At 34.2% G+C, this 17,708-nt stretch overlaps 1 protein-coding gene across 3 annotated transcripts; it reads left to right on the forward strand.

The window, feature by feature from the left end:
* Positions 1-23: 23 nt before the first annotated feature.
* On the forward strand, positions 24-17,179 carry LOC130646984 (mitochondrial import inner membrane translocase subunit TIM44-like). 3 transcript variants are annotated; one of them, XM_057452681.1, is made up of 16 exons: positions 24-123; positions 3,238-3,369; positions 4,751-4,846; positions 13,005-13,103; positions 13,204-13,284; positions 13,358-13,417; positions 14,177-14,266; positions 14,339-14,408; positions 14,572-14,638; positions 14,719-14,804; positions 15,002-15,094; positions 15,210-15,334; positions 15,533-15,583; positions 15,911-16,000; positions 16,442-16,552; positions 16,806-17,179. In XM_057452681.1, exons 2-16 carry the CDS (start codon positions 3,238-3,240, stop codon positions 16,923-16,925), a joined length of 1,371 nt encoding a protein of 456 aa, XP_057308664.1. In that variant the 5' UTR covers positions 24-123; the 3' UTR covers positions 16,926-17,179. The 3 variants fall into 3 exon arrangements, with proteins under 3 accessions (XP_057308664.1, XP_057308681.1, XP_057308673.1); XM_057452698.1 differs by lacking the exons at positions 24-123; positions 4,751-4,846 and having other exon boundaries at positions 2,871-3,369; XM_057452690.1 differs by lacking the exons at positions 24-123; positions 13,358-13,417 and having other exon boundaries at positions 2,872-3,369.
* The last annotated feature ends 529 nt before the right edge of the window (positions 17,180-17,708 follow it).

A 17,708-nucleotide genomic window follows, 5' to 3' on the forward strand; every position in this document is an offset into this window, starting at 1 on the left:
AGTGGGCGCTTAATCGAGGGGGGATAGCGGATAAGAAGAACATACCCATTTCAACTGCAGTCACACATATACGCACAAAACTTTGTTTTGCTCTGTTGAGATCTGGTTTAATATGTTTAAGAGGTTCGAGAAGTTTATATAAAAAGTTCGATGTAGGAGATGATATTGTGGTTGATCATGAAATTTCAAAGTTGAACTGTTAAATCGTTAGCTAGGAATATGTTGTGTTATGTAGTAAATTAGTCCCTTGTAATCATATAATGTTCTAGTTATTGTTGTAAAAAGCAAAATAGATTGAATTAAAAAGAATAAAAAAAAAATAAAAAAAATAAAAAAAATAAATAAATAAAAAAATCGAGGGGGGGGGGCGCCTAAAAAGTGCTAGGCGCTTTAATTTGATCATTACGGTTTTTGGTTAAAAAATTAAAAAATAAGAAACGAAATAGACAAAACCAACAAATAGATATTAATTATAAGTAAGAATTACTTTGTTTTGAAATTATTTTTATTTTTAAACATTTGCAAGGTGTGATAAATATATATCTCCCCTGTAAAACTTTTTTTGCTTAATGCGATTCGGTAAAATAATGCGCAATGCCATAATAATGAAAAAATCACGTTTTAGGCAGCAAGCAAGAAATTTATTAAATGTTCCTGGACAAACGCAACTTTTAGCTCTTTATGACTTTCTTGTTTTTTTTGCCCAGGTGCAAGAATTTTTTAAAAGTTCTGCTATACTGTACTATTCTATTTCTAAACAACCCATTTGCGATTTAATACGGGCGAGTGAATGTTACCATAGCCTCTGCTGACACCCAAGCATGTGAGGGAAATTAGGGAGATGGCACACTGTGTGGGCCATTGGATGTGTCACGGAGTTGCCTGGTAGAGGCGGACCCTAATTGGCCCTGCGTAGCTCAAATTGAGCATTAAATACTCTTGGACTCTCCGTCAATAGGATATATCCCTCGATATTTGTAAGGCTAGCCATGTAAAATATGCACATCTATCTATCTAGTTTTTTGTGATATACAAAATGTCAATGTTGATCAAAGAAAGCAACACTACCAATTGAGTGGCTCAACAAGTAGCAGGATAGCTTCTAACGTCAATAAATTGCTTTGTACCATGGACGACTTCCATGTCAACTTCTGACAATCTGATTGTATTTAATGTTGTTTCAAAAGCTGTTCTTCACAATTCACAAATATATCAGTAAATAGGTATGGATATTAACATAGGAAGTATTGGTAAAATATACCTTTATTGGTACATTGTATCAGTTACTTTTTTGGAAGTAATAATTACTTTACCTGTCTATTATTTTCAGGAGGGGTCATGGCTTAGATGGAAAGTCCTAGAGTATTTAATGCTCATTTTGAGCTGCGCAGACCCAATTAGGGCCCTCGCTCTACTAGACAACTGTCGGTAACATCCAACGGCCGACACAGTGTGCCATCTTCCCAATTTCCCTCACATGGCTTGGGTTAACCTGGGGCTATGGTAACATTCACTCGCCTATGTTGAATCGCCATCAAGAGGAATCGAACCCCGGTCTCCCGCACAGAGTACAAAAGCTATAACCACTAATCTACGGCGCCATGACAACTTTTTCGATAATGATGCAAGTATAGGAGAAACAAGGCAAAATCTGTTCAATGTAGATGGTTGTTGTAACAGTCCTTTGATGCCTTCAGTGACCTTCATTACCTTATTCTCCTGCTCCATTGCATGATCGGACAATGGCAGTAAATGGTACAAATTCCAGTGTGATGCTGATATGTTGCCTCCAACATTAGCTGCATTGAAGTACAAAATATTCAGGTGTCACTTCATTTCAATGGTTTTTGAAGATCGCATATCCGCATTCAACAACTTCCGAATGCAGTCAATTATGGTTGGGAAACAGATGAAGTCGGTAACTTATCGCCCATAATGACTGATGAACTTCCTGCACCGTTGTCATTCATCGAGTTAAGTTCTTGTAATTGCAAAACAAGTTGCATACCCAACCGATGTAAATGCCATAAAAATGGTTTTTTGTGCACTAACATGTGTAAATGCAAGTGCAAGCAATGAATCCGAGTCAGATGAATATAGTTCTAGTGATGATGAGTGACTGAAACATTGTACAAGCATTGCTGAAGTTGTTTTTGTCATTATTTTCAGCAATTTTTTTAACTTTGTGAAATTGCCTGAAAGAAAGAAAGTAAACAACTAAAAACGTGCTTTGGTCTGTAAATTATCCCTTGAAGTGATTTAAACAATAAATTTTGATCAAACAGAAAGACATTAGGGTGACCCAATACCATACTAAAATTCAACAAAAAACTTCGCTATTGAGCAGGTTATAGTCATTTTTGTGCTGGGTCAGTAAATTACCAGTCTGTAATTTGTACAAAGTTTGAATAGTAATATCTTTCAAATGTTACGTTTTGAAGACATGTACATTTTTTTGCTCCACTCTATCTTCTCTTTCCAACCATATATAACATATATGACATATAAATGTAAAATTATTTTTTTGCTGACTGTAAAATTGATGACGTCATCTAATTTGATTCCATGGTACAAAAATTTTTGCCACCCATATTTTTTTGGTAATTTGGGACCTAGGGAACAACTTTAAATCAAAAAATCACTTTTAACACACATGTGCACACGAAGCTTCGTCTCAGAACATAGCAGCCCTCACTAACATGTTTAACATAAACTTTGTGGGCAAAGGAACTGAGTAAAAATTATCGTATTAGGGTTCAAATTTTTTTTGTATTTGAAATTCGTTTTGTTCCAATTTTTATAAAAAGGATTTTTGCCTGCAGTAGGTTTTCTTTTAGAACAGATTGCTATACAACTAATTACTATATATATAAATCCTTCGGGATCAAAACTTTTATAAAAATTTTTTTGCAAACAGGAATTTTTGTGATTTGATGCTCTCGGAGAAAATTTCGCAAGCATTAACTTTCGCTAGTCACCAAAACTTGACGTAAAAATTTCAGGGATTGAGCCTCAAGATTATTCTTTTAATATCAAAGACCATTTTTGGCTGGATTTTTTTTTCAAAAATTAACTTTTGCAAAGCAAAGCAAATTAATTTTGGTGTTTATAAATTTTCACGAATGCTCTTAGAACATGCAACATAAACATTCGCATATTTACCCAAAATTGGTAAAAGATACCACACATTAGTTATTGCTGACTGTTTTTATTAACTTATGTTACTTTTTTTTACAGATGTCAATGATAAGACTTGCTCAACATATTAAATCGGTTAATTTACACTTGTATGTTGTCCGACAAAAAAACTCTGCTATATCACCTTTGTATCAAACATGCTTGCAATGTAGTGCACTGCAGTCTCAACAGGTGAGTGATTGTTTTAATTTAAACGATTCTTAAAAATTCCTTATATTAAAAAAACTAGTTCAGTTGATAAACCAAATCCACTTGGGTAATTGCCTTTATTATATAGAGCTAAAAACGCTGATCAAGAAAATATTTAGGATTATGTACCTTTAATGAACAAACTTTGTAATTACTTAATTTTTAAATAACCGATAAACATATTAGACTTTCTTTAAGTCTCCTTTGGAAAGCCAAATTTCAGCCTGGTTTAGTATTGTCAGACATACAGACAAACCTTTAGTGTTAATATATGAGGTAGAGCATATAGGACATTTATATATCTTTAGAACACATATTTTGAAAAAATAAATGTTGTGATTAAGAAATACACTACGTATGATGCATCAAAAGGAGTTAGCATATCCTACGCAAGCCCATTTATTTTCCTTTGCATGAAGCAAAAAATTTCCACAGTATAGTTTTGTATGCCTAAGTATAGATAAATTTTAGATAAGCCAGATAAATTTTAAGCAGGAGGAAAAAATTCTAAAACCTAAAACCTACTAGGATAACTACTATGATAACAAATAAATAACTATATTTTGCAACTAAGTATCTATTCTGATAGCTGATGGGGTGAAAATAAGTAAGTTTTGGATGTATTTACCAATAAACATCAAAAATAAGATCTTCGAATCGAGATAACCAAGAATATTTTGCGTAGGTTATAAAATGCTGTTAATAGTAACAGCATTTTATAACCTTCGTTTAAACTTCTTTGAACTTAAAAAATATTTATCATGACTTTTTTCATGTTTGAGTTCCTTTTCCACCACCAAGGATTATTCCAGGATGTATAGCTGCTACTGTTTTTACTGCAAGATTAAGTTTGAGGATTTTTTGTTTTAAATTGGCTAAAACAGACGTTCCAAGAACTTCATTTTAATAGCCATCTGCATACACACACACACTTTGCAGACACCATTTTGATTGTTGATTATAGGAATAATTTTATGGTAACAGATAATTAATATTTTGACTTGTACCTAGCGAGCGCACTTTTGTTTCATTCATGATACAAACTATCTTTCATTGAAGTACAAGTCACATTGCATATTCAGCACTGAATTTTTTCTCTTTAAATTAAATGTGGAGCTGAGCTTTGGTTAAAAATAGTTCTGCCTGTGGAGGAGCTTAGATAGAGTATGTTTTTTTGACCACCATGGGAACAAGGTAAATAAGGACTATGCTAACATAAAACTGGGAGCTGTAATTTATTATTAATGATTCATTCAGGATAAAAGTGATATTACTTTTAAAAATAATATTTATATTTACTTCCTCTTAAGCTGAAGGATTTCCATAACAGAATGATCTGCATATATATGTTTTTTTTCAACAGATAAGGTTTTATCAACGCCCTCCTTCAAAAGCTGGTCTTATTTCAAAATTTATGGACAATATTAAGGATGGTTTAAAACGTGATAAACAGATGCAGGTATGACTCTTTTTGTTAAAAGGTGAAATATGTGACTGTAGCTCTGACTTAGTTTAACGCAACAATCATTAAACACAACAGCAACACAACAGCAACGCAACGTTGTACCAACACTATTGTAATTAGTTTTACTGTCTAAACAGAAATAGTAGGTTAACAATCTTCCCCACTTTTCTTCAATCTTTATGTGCACTATTTACACATCACCAACTTGAGATTAATGGAGCTCACCACGCCGAAGGGTTCTCAATAGTCCCTCAGCAGATGCTCCTCTTTTCGTCAGACAATTTGCAATTTGTTTTTTGCTATCAATCCACTTTACATCTGTTATTTCTCCTCTGTCAATCATTTCTTTAAGTATAGACAAATCTATCCATAGTCATTTATCCACAACAGATTTGATTGAATGAACTGCTTCAAATAGTTGTCGACTGTCTGTGTAACATATAATGGAATTTAAAACATTACAACCACATACTTCAGTCAGTAAATTTGATAACCAAAATGCTGCTTCTGCAGCTTCAACTTGAATCAGAGTATCTGCAGCCATTGTACTCTTTACTACTTTTTGCAGGCGCTTTGATTGCCACATAATGGGTGATAGATTTCCACAGTTGTCTTTCAGAAATATTATATATACGCCTTGAGATCCTCCGTTTCTAAGGTTTGCAAAGGATGCGTCATTGTAGACTTCAAGAGTCAAATTTTTCATAGTACCTTTAAACTGTAAAATAAAATTTTCGTTTTTGGCTTTTACCAGAACTTTGTTACCTTTCAATAAATCATCTATTGTGGCTTCCTTTACTGATGCTCCTAATTCACAGACTTCAAACATGATATCGGGTCTGGTCTGTCCACTTAACCAGCACAGCCGTCCTTTTAAAGCTCTGAATTCCCTGATCTCATTTTCATTTAGTGGATAATTCTTCTTCACCTTTCTTTCTTTTTCTATTTTAATAGGTTCAATTTCCTCAACATACGCATTTTGATTGATTTGAATGGTAAAATCTCTGTGCTGGTTCAAGCTTAATCCAAGATAACGAAATACAGTTAAACATTTAGATCCAACAAGAAGCACTCTCCGTAAATGTTCTATAACATTATCGATGAAATCCTCATTCCCGCCCCAACCAAAATTATCAACATGTGTGGCCATTACTCCTGATAATTGTTGAGTATGATGCCAGTAAAATATTGCAGGATCACTCTTGCTCACTGAGACATTAAGATTTATGAGCTCTTCTTTTACACGCAAGTACCAACAGCGAGAAGCATCCACCAAACCATAAATGCATTTATTAAGCTTCCACAAAGAATTTCCATTATCAGCTTCTTTTGGAGGTTTCAGGTAAACAGTTCTTTCAATTTCCTTTTCTTGTAAAAATGCAGATTTGATATCAATAGAATTGCATCTCCAATTATTGTAAGCAATGAGGGTGAGTATCAAACGCAAACTTTCCTACAAGCAAGTTGGGGAGTCTTTTATAATGTCATTTTCTGTCTCCTTGAAGCCCTGTGCAACTAATCTGGCTTTCATCTTTTTCTTCCCATTCAGTATTTTCTCAGTCACGACCAATCTCACAGACAATGCCTTTTGTCCATGGTTTTCAACATTTTCATAAACCTTGTTCTTTTTCCATTTTTCCAATTCGTCAATTTTAGCATCCAAGACGTCTGAATCTGCAAATTTTACTTGCGAAAGAGTGACTTCTTCTGTGTTTATTGGCTGCCAACTTTCAATTTCATCCCAATCAACACATGACAATGAATTACTATCTACATTCTGTATATTCAAGTAGGATTTATATTTTCCAGTTGCTTAACACCTCGATATAATTTCCACATCTTTACCTGTATCACAGCCCTTGAACTTACACTTTGCAAATGACTTAGCTTTGGGCTTAACAGAACCATCAAACCACTTTTGGCCTTGTGTGTCACTGTTTGTTACATCTAGGGAAAGTCGACTTATGCCACTGGTTAGATTATTTATATCATTAATTTCATCTAATGCAACTTGTCTCTCCTTTCTAATGGCATCACTTTGGAAGTTTTGCAAATCAATATCAGAATTTTCAGCACTGTAATCACTATCTCCATCACCTAGTATTTCGTCATTCACAGGATTTTCGATGTCGGTTAAAGATATTATTGGTTTACTTCTGCAACTTTCTATGGGAGTAGCATCAATCAGAGAAAAACCTGTGTCTTTTTGGGTGAAAATCAGTGTGTTATTCCCTCTCGCTTTCCCCATCGTACATTAAACAATCAAATTGGTTTAGTTTAAGTTGTTCGAGCGAACATGTTGTTGTAGTTTGCTCTGGTTATCTACCAATATATAAGTGTTGATATTGGCAATTTGTGTTTCGTTCTTTTTTAAAAAAAAACTAACTGAGTAATGAGATAATCAGTTGTGTTGTGTGTGTGAAAATCAGTGTGTTATGTGTGAAAATCAGTGTGTTATTCCATCTTGCTTTCCCCATCGTACATTGAACAATCAAATTGGTTTAGTTTAAATTTGATTGAGCGAACATGTTGTTGTAGTTTGCTCTGGTTATCTACCAATATATAAGTGTTGATATTGATAATTTGTGTTTCGTTCTTTTTAAAAAACTAACTGAATAATGAGATCATCAGTTGTGTTGTGTGTGTGAAAATCAGTGTGTTATGTGTGAAAATCAGTGTGTTATTCCATCTTGCTTTCCCCATCGTACATTGAACAATCAAATTGGTTTAGTTTAAATTTGATTGAGCGAACATGTTGTTGTAGTTTGCTCTGGTTATCTACCAATATATAAGTGTTGATATTGATAATTTGTGTTTCGTTCTTTTTTAAAAAAAAACTAACTGAATAATGAGATCATCAGTTGATTTCTACCGTCATTGGAGTTTTCGGCCCCGTCCTAGCACGGACTAATCAAGAACTCCACTCGTGATAGTGGGCCATACCTTTGTTTAGGTATTCTCATCAGTTAGTAAGAACAATTTTCTTTTTTTAACTTACCGTTCTCATTGTCGTGCAACTGAAACAAATTCAAAGGATCGTTTTGATTCATGATGCGTATGTATATCTTGCGTATGTATGTCTTGCTACGACAGCTACTCGAGTGAAAAGAGTTCGATTTTTGTGCAGCCATATATAGTTGAAGGGCCCTTTAAACAGGCCGTTGTCGACTGTTGTTCGTCTTTTTCAAAAAAGCGCAATGTGAGTATTAGTTGTTGCCATAGCGATATGGGTTATGATTAATTTAAGAGACCGGTTGCAACTTTGTACTCAGGTCTCTTTTATAAGTAAAACACAATTTAAGATTTTAGTACGGCTAATTTCAGAGTTGGACACGGCTAAAAGTGTCCATGCGTTACGTTTTGTTGAAAATTTGTGTCAACAGGCCGTTCTACAGTATATTTTTTGTTTGATATTTTAAGGCACAACGGTGGTGCATAATGTTGCTATGGTAATATGAATTTTAGTTGGTTTGAAAAACAGTTTAGGTGTCAAGTGTCGTTTAGAAGTTGATTTGGGCACTATGTTTCTATGTTGTTGGATGGCTGTGGTAACAGACCGTTATTAAATGTCGTTCGATTCGACCAATTGTAAATATTTTTTTCATATCATGAGTACATTGAGTTGCTATTGTGATATGGATTTCTCTTCTTTTTGAGAGAGTTGGTATATTGTAGCTCATGTCACGACAGTGTTTTATTTTGTGTTTCAGAATTAATGGCACCTTTGTTCGTTACACTTCCTCTTAAAATGATGCAACAAGTTAGTTCCCAGTATCTTTGCATTAAATGTATTGTGATGTTGTGTTTTATAACGGTGTATATCAAGTTTTCCTGTTATAATAGAGTTGGTAATGGGGGAAGAAAGTTGCTCTTATATAAAGAAAGTTACGCTTATAAAAAAACAGTTTATTCAATGATGGTATTTGTTTGTGGATTTATTGTACTTTTTTTGTGCTTCAAGGTTGGTTGTTGATGAAGCCTTTGAAATCGACATTGAAATGGAACGTTCGATCTCATTTCCACCTTTAGATTTTGTTGTCGAATTGCCAAGGTTGTTGCCAGCTCCAATATTTATCAATGGCGGGTTTACAGGTTCTATTTTGTTGGTTGCCATTGTTGTTGAGGTTGTTGTGTTAGTTGATGTAGATGGTGTGTTTAGAGGAAGCGTCTATAGTACTTCATTTTGAAACGGGAAGTTCTTTATATTCATATCCTCCAATTCAAAGTCCATTTAGATTTATTACAGTCCAGTTTATGCAGTTAAGTATTTATTATTTTTCAACGCAAATTTGTAAATAGCACTAGGCACGAAGGTGTCAATTAGCACATTTGTGCTAAGATGGTGTTTTATCGAGAGATTTTAAAAGTAGTGCCAGTACTGTTGGTGAGTTTGCAAGGTGTGATTATGCGCAAAGTCGACATGGTTTGTATATCACAATCAGTATTGACGTGTATCTTTGTTAATTAAAGCTGGTGGTTAATTGCGAGTTGCTGGTTTTACAACAACGTTTTCGCAAAAGCTTGTGCTCTTTTACAGAAGATGAGTATTCATCTTAGGTGAATTTTTTGTGTGAATTTTTTGTGAAAAAACAATTTTTCCAAGAGAACTTTGAAGTAACTAAATACCAATAAAATAAACTGTAGCGTATTTTTCTTTTTCCTAGCCACTGCTTTTACATTGCATATACACGAAAGGAGAAACGAGGGTTTCGCACAACAAAAGACAAGCGAGTTGTCTAAAAGTAATGTGTGAAAATTAGTGTGTTATTTCCTCTCGCTTTCCTCATCGTACATTGAACGATCAAATTGGTTTAGTTTCAGTTTGTTCGAGCGAACATGTTGTTGTAGTTTGCCAATATCAACACTTATATATTGGTAGATAACCAGAGCAAACTACAACAACATGTTCGCTCAATCAAACTTAAACTAAACCAATTTGATTGTTCAATGTACGATGGGGAAAGCAAGAGGGAATAGCACACTGATTTTCACACATAACACACTGATTTTCACACACACAACACAACTGATTATCTCATTACTCAGTTAGTTTTTTTTTAAAAAAGAACGAAACACAAATTGCCAATATCAACACTTATATATTGGTAGATAACCAGAGCAAACTACAACACACTGATTTTCACACAAGGGTGCACACGAACGTACGAACTGCCATGTTTTTTTATAACCTGTTTGCCATCCTGTCCCATGACACTACCTGGGCCTTTCCAAGCATTACTTGTGTTTATTTTATAAAATACCTTGTCCCCAGTTTGAAATCTATCATCACCTGACATTCTTGTTTGATGCCTTAATGCTCTTCTGACCTTTTCTGCTGATTCACTTTGTATAAACGCCTTCCGTGCAACGTTCATAGCATTTAGATTTGTTGCAACAATCTCACTGGAAGTCTTTCCTTCTAAAGCTGGTAACTTCGCATTATCGCAGCTCGGAAGATTTGTGTTAAATCCAAAAACAAGTTGGTTCGGACTGTAGACATTTTTCAGGTAATTTTTGGCGCTCACTGACCAGGCCACTGCCATGTCCAAATCGACTGTGACTTTATCCTCCATCATCTTGCTAACATTAAAACCAAGAATAGCATCTAGTCTTTCCACCAAACCGTTGCTCCAAGGGCTTTCTGCAGCTATTGTACATACTCTGATGTTGGCATTTTCACACATCGCTACAAAATCCTCATTTGCAAATTCTCTGCCGTTATCGACAAGAAATTTTTTAGCAGAACCAAATATGGAAATCCATATTTGAAAGATTGGTTTGATTATTTCTTCTTTCCTTTTTGTTTTGATGACGCACTAAGTACTGTAGCGAGTAAAATGGTCAACTAAATGCAAGGACCAAACCTTTGGAGAATTTGACCATTCTTTCAGATCTAATGCTACTGTTTCATTGAATTGTCTTGCCATTGGAAAGCCTACAATCGGGCTTGGCTTTGGCTTTTTGAATTTCAAACAAATTTGGCAGGAATGCTCAAGCTCATCAAGATGATTAAAGATCTCAGCATCATTAATATTTGCATCTATCAAACTATCTATCTAACTGTTTTAGTCTTGAACTAATAGGATGACTGAACTGTCGATGAAGTTTGACTGCAGCAGCCTTCTTCTGCAGTGGTGTTTTCTGTTGTAAAACATTACATATCGCAAGTGCTTCTTCTTTAATGTCTCTTTCTTTGAACTTTCCAACTCTTCCTATTGGAATACATTAATGACAACAGGAACTGAAAGAAACTGGTATATCTGTGTAAAAGATAATTATTTTATCGTTGGCAAAGTCTATTTTAGTGTTTGCCTTTTTCATAGCTTCCTTGCTTGGCAATAAGGGTAATGGTATCTGTACCACATCTGTGGATAACATCACGTTTCGTCCAGCAATTATCGTAGGTAAGGTGACATTTTTAACAGATGTCACATGTTTACCACTTCCAAACTTGAATATTGTTGCACTTTTTCTTTCAATCACAGACTTTAACTCTCCATCATTCAATGTGTTCAGATAACATTGCAACCATTCTTCACCACAAACTGTTTTGGTACACCCAGAGTCAAGTATTGCCATGCTTAAAGATTCTCCAACAAAATCTGTCATGCATTCTTCAATAAGGGTTACCTGAACTTCATCTGGTGCTTGTTTTTTTTTTGTTTTCCTGTCCCTGACGTGTATCTGAGCATGACTTTGCCCAGTGAAAAACTGATCCACAGATAGCACATCTACTAGGCTCACCATTTCTATCTAATGGGTTCAATCTTCTATTCCCATCTGCAAATCTTTGGGTATATGTTCTTCTGTTGTCTCTAAATCGACTTTGAGTTTTATTTTGTCTGTAGGTAGCTCCATAGTAAATGTCTTCAGTCTTCTCGATTTTGATATCATCACTACCTTGACCAGTCATAAAATTTGAAGGATCACTAAAAATCTTTTTTAGCTGCCCCTAGCCTTTGGTGTATTTTAGTTCTTTCAAAGTCGCTCTAATAAGCTGCTTATGACTTTCCGAAATATTTGAACTGTTAATAAGCTAAAACTCCTTCAGGTAATTCAATATCGTAATTCTTGAGCTTGTTGTATAGTCTTTCAAACTCAATAATATAATCATTCATTGTCATTGATGAAGGTCTACAAAATTTTTCAAACTTTTCATATGCTTCATAAGCTGAATGGTGCGAGTCCTTAAGATACAAGGAGTTTAACTTCTTCACAAGTTCCTTAACACCATCATCAGAACTTAACACTTCAAGTTCCATCTCTAAATTTGCTTCTCGTGCTTGACCAGTCGAAGTCAAAAAAATAGCAGGTGCCTGGCTTCTTCTTCTCCAGCTAAGTAAATAATTGCCATATCTGTACTTCTTTTTTCCAGTTCTCATAACACATATCAGTTTTATCACCAAGTGTCGGTGGGGCTTTGTAGTGTGCCATCTTTAACAGGTTAGTACACGCTCTGCTACCAGTGTTAAAAGGTGAAATATGTGACTAACCTGATAATCGTTGTAGCTCTGACTTAAGTTTAACGCAACAATCATTAAACACAACAGCAACGCAACAGTAACACAACAGCAACACAACGTTGTACCAATGTATCAGATCTGCACCAAACAGAACTAAAACCCCATCCAACACTATTGTAATTAGTTTTACTGTCGAAACACGAACAGTAGGTTAACACTTTTATTTCAGAAAAAGTCATTGTTAATAGAGTAAAGCTCTTCTGAATAATTATCAAGATGACATCTCAAATACTTAATGCATTGTTAAACATCGGGAATTGCTTTTTGGTCATCTAACATGTTTGACAACTCTTGACTATTCTATCACTGAGGATGACACGTTTGAGAAACTTTTCAAACTTTGAAACTTTTAATGCCACGAATTTTTGTGGACATTAACTTTTGTGGTTGGCTGATACAGTTTATTGGGCATAAATAAATATAAATTATGCAGATAAGAATTTTGTTAATTGTCACTAGAATTTAATTTTTCAGATGTTTGGATTTGAACACGTTAAGCAGAACTTACCCAGATTTTAGTAAAAAAAACACAAACAATAGTCTGTTCAATTCATGCTGATGTTGACCAGTGTAATGAGGAATGACTTTTTTGCGTGAATTGTGCAAATGTAAACAATTGTTTCTTCCAGGAAAATCTTCGAAAGTTTCAAGAGCAAGCCAAACAGTTTGAGGAGTCAGACACATTGCGTAGTGCAAAGTCTAAATTCTCTGTGTTTAGTCAACTCAAGGTGATTTCTTTATTCTTTTTGGGTCATTTATATTTGTCCTTCGATGCACCTTTGTGAGATAAAATATTTGTTTTCTATGTTATTTTATTTTGTTTTTTAGGAAACTGTTTCACCATACACAAACAAATTGGAAGAAACAATTAAAGAGACTTCAAAAGTAGCTTCCTCTACTTTTGAACAGGTAAAAAGTATTCTTGTTTTTTGTCTTTTAGGATTATGATAAGTAAACTTATGTGAATAGTTTTGTCATATAGATATATAAAGATGCTACAGAAAGTGATGTTTTTAAAAAAGGAAAAGAAATGACAGAGGAGGTAATTCTTTAACTTTTAAAAAGGAAGAGGTGATATGCTGCTCTAGTGCATTAAAATCAAAGTGTTGTCATATAAAACTCATATCACTTTTTTTAACAACATGTTTATTACTTTATTTAATTTAATTTTTGATTTAAACATAATCACTTTTCCCATAACTTGGGATCTGCATGTAAGTTTTGCAATCAAATTTTGTGAGTAAACGTATAGGGTGGCCTATACAAGTTTACACAGAAAATTTTATTGCAAACAAAGTTGGGTCTGGGTCGAGCAAACGAGTGTCATTTTGGCAAAAGATTTTATGTTAATCAACTCACCTTTATGATGTCTGTGCATTCATAAATTTGAATGGACATTCCTTAACAGGTCTAAAATTACTGATGACAAAAAATGTCAAAATTTGCTATTGCTTAAATATGACTAAATTATGCAGCATAAATAAATCTAAAATTCTTTAACCCTATTCGGTCTGGGGGTTTTCGAACATATTATGAGATAAAGTGAAAATATATCTTAGCGATTCTCTTTATAAAAAAGCATTAAAATGCTTTAACAAGCCTTCCCTCAGTTGGATTTTATATTAAAAGTGCAAAAGTTTTTTCTTGTATTTATTTGTTATTGCAGTTTTACTAGTTCTTCGATTCTCGAGTGCAAAAAGTTTTTTTTTTTTGATTTTTTCTCTAATTGGCATTCTGACATCTTTAATATTTTATTCATAATTAAAAAACTGTTCTTCATCTTGTCAAATTTATCCCTTAGCTTGGTAAAAGTGCAAAAGATGCAGCTTCAAAAGTCTCCAAACACGGTGAAGAGATCGGGAAAACAGACACTTATAAAACAGCTTCGCAGGTGTGTACCCTAGAATGAAGAACTTTGAGATGCCAACACATTAACTATAGAATGATTTTAATTCGAATTTAGGCATTTTCGAAAGTTCGAGAAGATTTATTTGATGACATTGCCATGGAATCTCGTCCCTACCAACGACCAGGTAAACTAGATTTTATGGTAGTAGCGTTCTTAGGCTGCATTTGGAACAGGAGGCAGCGTAATTTTCAATATGTTCAAGGAAGCGTGCTTAAAGTGCGAAGAAAATTACGATGGCATTTTACCATGTTCCTTTTGTTGTTGATATTTCTACTATATCATTTTAGAAAAATTAAAAAGAAGAACAACTCGTATGCCAGAAACGAAGAACGAGAAAACAATAGAAGCCAATGAGTATGTCGTTTTCTGATGTCATAAGATGTCCCAAAATGCAAATCTATATTAAATTAAATCTAAGCGTTATTTGATTTTAGAGATGCCCAAGATGTGGTATTACATAAGGATTCAAAATGGCAGCAACAATGGAAAGATTTTCGAGACAATAACCCAGTGGTGACTGGTACTTTTTAGAACATTTTTTTCCTGTACAAACGTGTTGTGGATTGTTTATGCGATTAAATAAATTTTTGTGCTTTAGGGCTTCACTCTTAATAATTTTACTCTCGCATTTCCAGAAAATTGTCAGCCTAATAATCGTTTATTTAGGCTATTTCAACACAATAAACGTTTATTTAAGCAATGTTTTGCTCTGTTTAGGTTTGTTTTCATTGAAGACTAAATACGACGAATCGGACAATGTTGTAGTAAGGGCTACCAGAGTTGTGACAGACAAATTATCTGACGTTTTCAGTAAGTAGATTTGACATAGTCATTAAATTTGTCTTCACTGTCTTATTTCTGTTTTTTACATTTAGCTGTTGTTGTTTTTTGTCGTTGGTAAATGAATGACTGTACTTTATTTTAGGTGATGTCTTCTCTCAATCCGAGCAAGCTGCTACAATCGCAGAGATTGCTAAAATTGATCCAAGTTTCAATAAGGATGATTTTGTGAAGGAGTGTGAGTTTGAAATCATACCTACAGTGCTGGAGGTACAGTTCGTGTGTTTTGGGTCTCACATGTTGCAAAAAGATATCTCTGTTATAAAATGTGATTTGTACTAAGTCATAAATTAATCCTAAGTAACTTTACACGTTTATACGTTCTATTTTTTTATATCGACTTTGCTGACGTAGCGTAAGAGATTATGGTCATCTAGTAGAATACTGTTCAATCTTTTTTTTAACTAGGCATTTCTACAAAGTGATTTGGAATGCTTGCAAGATTGGTGTCACGAAGGGGTAAATTGTTAATCATTTTTTGTATAGATCAGAGTTGCTTGGATTAAATTTCTTGTTACGAAATTAATTTTTCAGTCCAATCTTACAACATTTAGGCCATCCAGTATTTGTTGACCACTTGTTTGTGTTATTTAAATCACTAACCAACAACTATCATTTTTTTTATGTGTTTTATGTTTTCACTCTTTTTGCATGTTATTGTACAGCTTGCTTCATGGTTATTTGTAATTCATCAGAATCTTTGTGTTTGCTGGAAAGATATCAGTTCGCCATCGTTGCATTTTTTGGTTAGTTTGACTATTGAATCATTTCTGACTTTCTGTTTAGGCTTTTAACGTCCTGTCGACGCAGATTAAACATAACGAATCTCTTGGATTGATCAATTCGTCTCGAATTTTAGATATCAGAGATGTGGATGTAAGTAGTTTTGTCAACAGTGTTAAATAAATACAGTCCGAGGAAATAACACACGATCATGGAAAAGTGTAATGAAACATTTTAAAGTTCGCCACCACAAGTGATTACATTTGCTGTTTCCATAATTAGATTCGCACATTTTGAACTTTTCAATATTCATAACGAACTTTGGTCTAAGGTTATTTGGTTAAACCCATTCTCTTGAAACGTGCTCATTGCTGGAAACGTCTGCAAGACCATTTTCCCCGAACTTTGGGACCTTTGTAGCCCCCAAAGTGAATTTTAAACGATGCCTTTCGACTTCAGAGTATTGATTTTTGGCCTTTTTAGCAATGTTAAAAAAAGTGCCTTCCTTTCATTAATTTTGTCCACGATTGCAGGAACTGGAATCGTTTCATGTTTTTTGTTTGCTTATTTGCTGTTTCGTATTTACTTGTTTAGCTGGCACTTGCCAAGATCATGGATCAAGGTCCTGTGCTTATTTTAACTTTTCAAGCACAACAGGTTACTATGGTGAAAGACACTAAGGGAAAAATTGTCGAAGGGGGAGTGGTATGTTTCTTTCTTTGTTTTTCTGTCTTTGTTTTTCTGTCAAGCGAAATTAACTCTTGTGTAACGCGTTGGGACACGGTATCGTTGAAGATGTTTCACTGAAAAAAAGCTTTTGACACTAGTACCAACTGTGAGATAAACGTTAGAAACAGTAAATTTAATTCCATTATATTAAAAACAGCATTCCTTATGATCGAATTATTTTTCTATTCTGTATTTCAGGGCGAAAATGATATTTAACACTTTGTTTTAGGATCATATCGAAAGTGTGAATTACGTGTGGGCTATGTGTCGCGACCAGTCGATATTCGATCATAAACAAGCCTGGCGAGTATTGGAGTTTGGAATACAACAAGCAACGCCGTATATTTAGGCGCATGCGCACGACAGAAAAAATAAAACAACGACCAACAAGACTGCGGAACGTTAGTAACGTTGATAATAATAGAAGGACTCCCGAAAGAGGTTCGTGTGTCCTTCCTTTATGCCGATACAAAAGAAATTCATGTGTACAAACAATTGACTGAGACGGAGGAAATGAGATTATCTTATATGTAGCTTTATTTTTATCATCTATTTTTTCCTAATTTTTTTGAATTACCATAAAAATTCACACTTTTAAAGGTCTGTACTTTGCAGTTTTTTTGTAGGGCGAGCGCTTCTTCAAGAGAAATCGAGAGAGAGAGAGAGAGAGAGAGAGAGTTGAAACTGTACGTTCTTCAAGTATTATGTATTAAATTGTCCGGTTAGGAAATTTAAAAAAGTTTTATGTACGGATTGAACTATGGGAATAATAATAAGGAATCCGGAAGCGTTTCTTATTGTGTACAATTTTTATCTGTGGATACTTTCTACGACCTTGAAGAGAGTATTCAGGGAATTACTTTTCGCGAATTTTGCGAGTGTTTATTATTTTTGTGAAAATTGTTTCCCGCGAAAATTATTGAGAAACTCACGAAATTCACGAAAATAAATGGTGAAATTTGTTTTTTCTTCAAAAAACGATTTACATTTTTGCCTTATAACTTTAGCAGCCTTCATTGCCCGTAAACCAGTATAAGTTGGGAAAAGATTATTCAATCCCATGAAATATTATTCAGCCCAACCATTTATTAAATTTATAAGCAGACAAATTTTACATCGGAACAATGTTTGG

This window comes from Hydractinia symbiolongicarpus, chromosome 1 (genome assembly GCF_029227915.1).
Source record: "Hydractinia symbiolongicarpus strain clone_291-10 chromosome 1, HSymV2.1, whole genome shotgun sequence".
Classification (NCBI taxonomy): domain Eukaryota; kingdom Metazoa; phylum Cnidaria; class Hydrozoa; order Anthoathecata; family Hydractiniidae; genus Hydractinia; species Hydractinia symbiolongicarpus.

What these genes read in the sequence shown, in the direction of transcription:
- LOC130646984 (XM_057452681.1), top strand. Translation starts at nt 3,238, where the DNA reads ATGTCAATGATAAGACTTGCTCAACATATTAAATCGGTTAATTTACAC. An exon ending in TCGTCCCTACCAACGACCAG is followed by an intron (nt 14,409 to 14,571) that starts GTAAACTAGATT and finishes ATATCATTTTAG; the next exon opens with AAAAATTAAAAAGAAGAACA. An exon ending in CAAATTATCTGACGTTTTCA is followed by an intron (nt 15,095 to 15,209) that starts GTAAGTAGATTT and finishes ACTTTATTTTAG; the next exon opens with GTGATGTCTTCTCTCAATCC.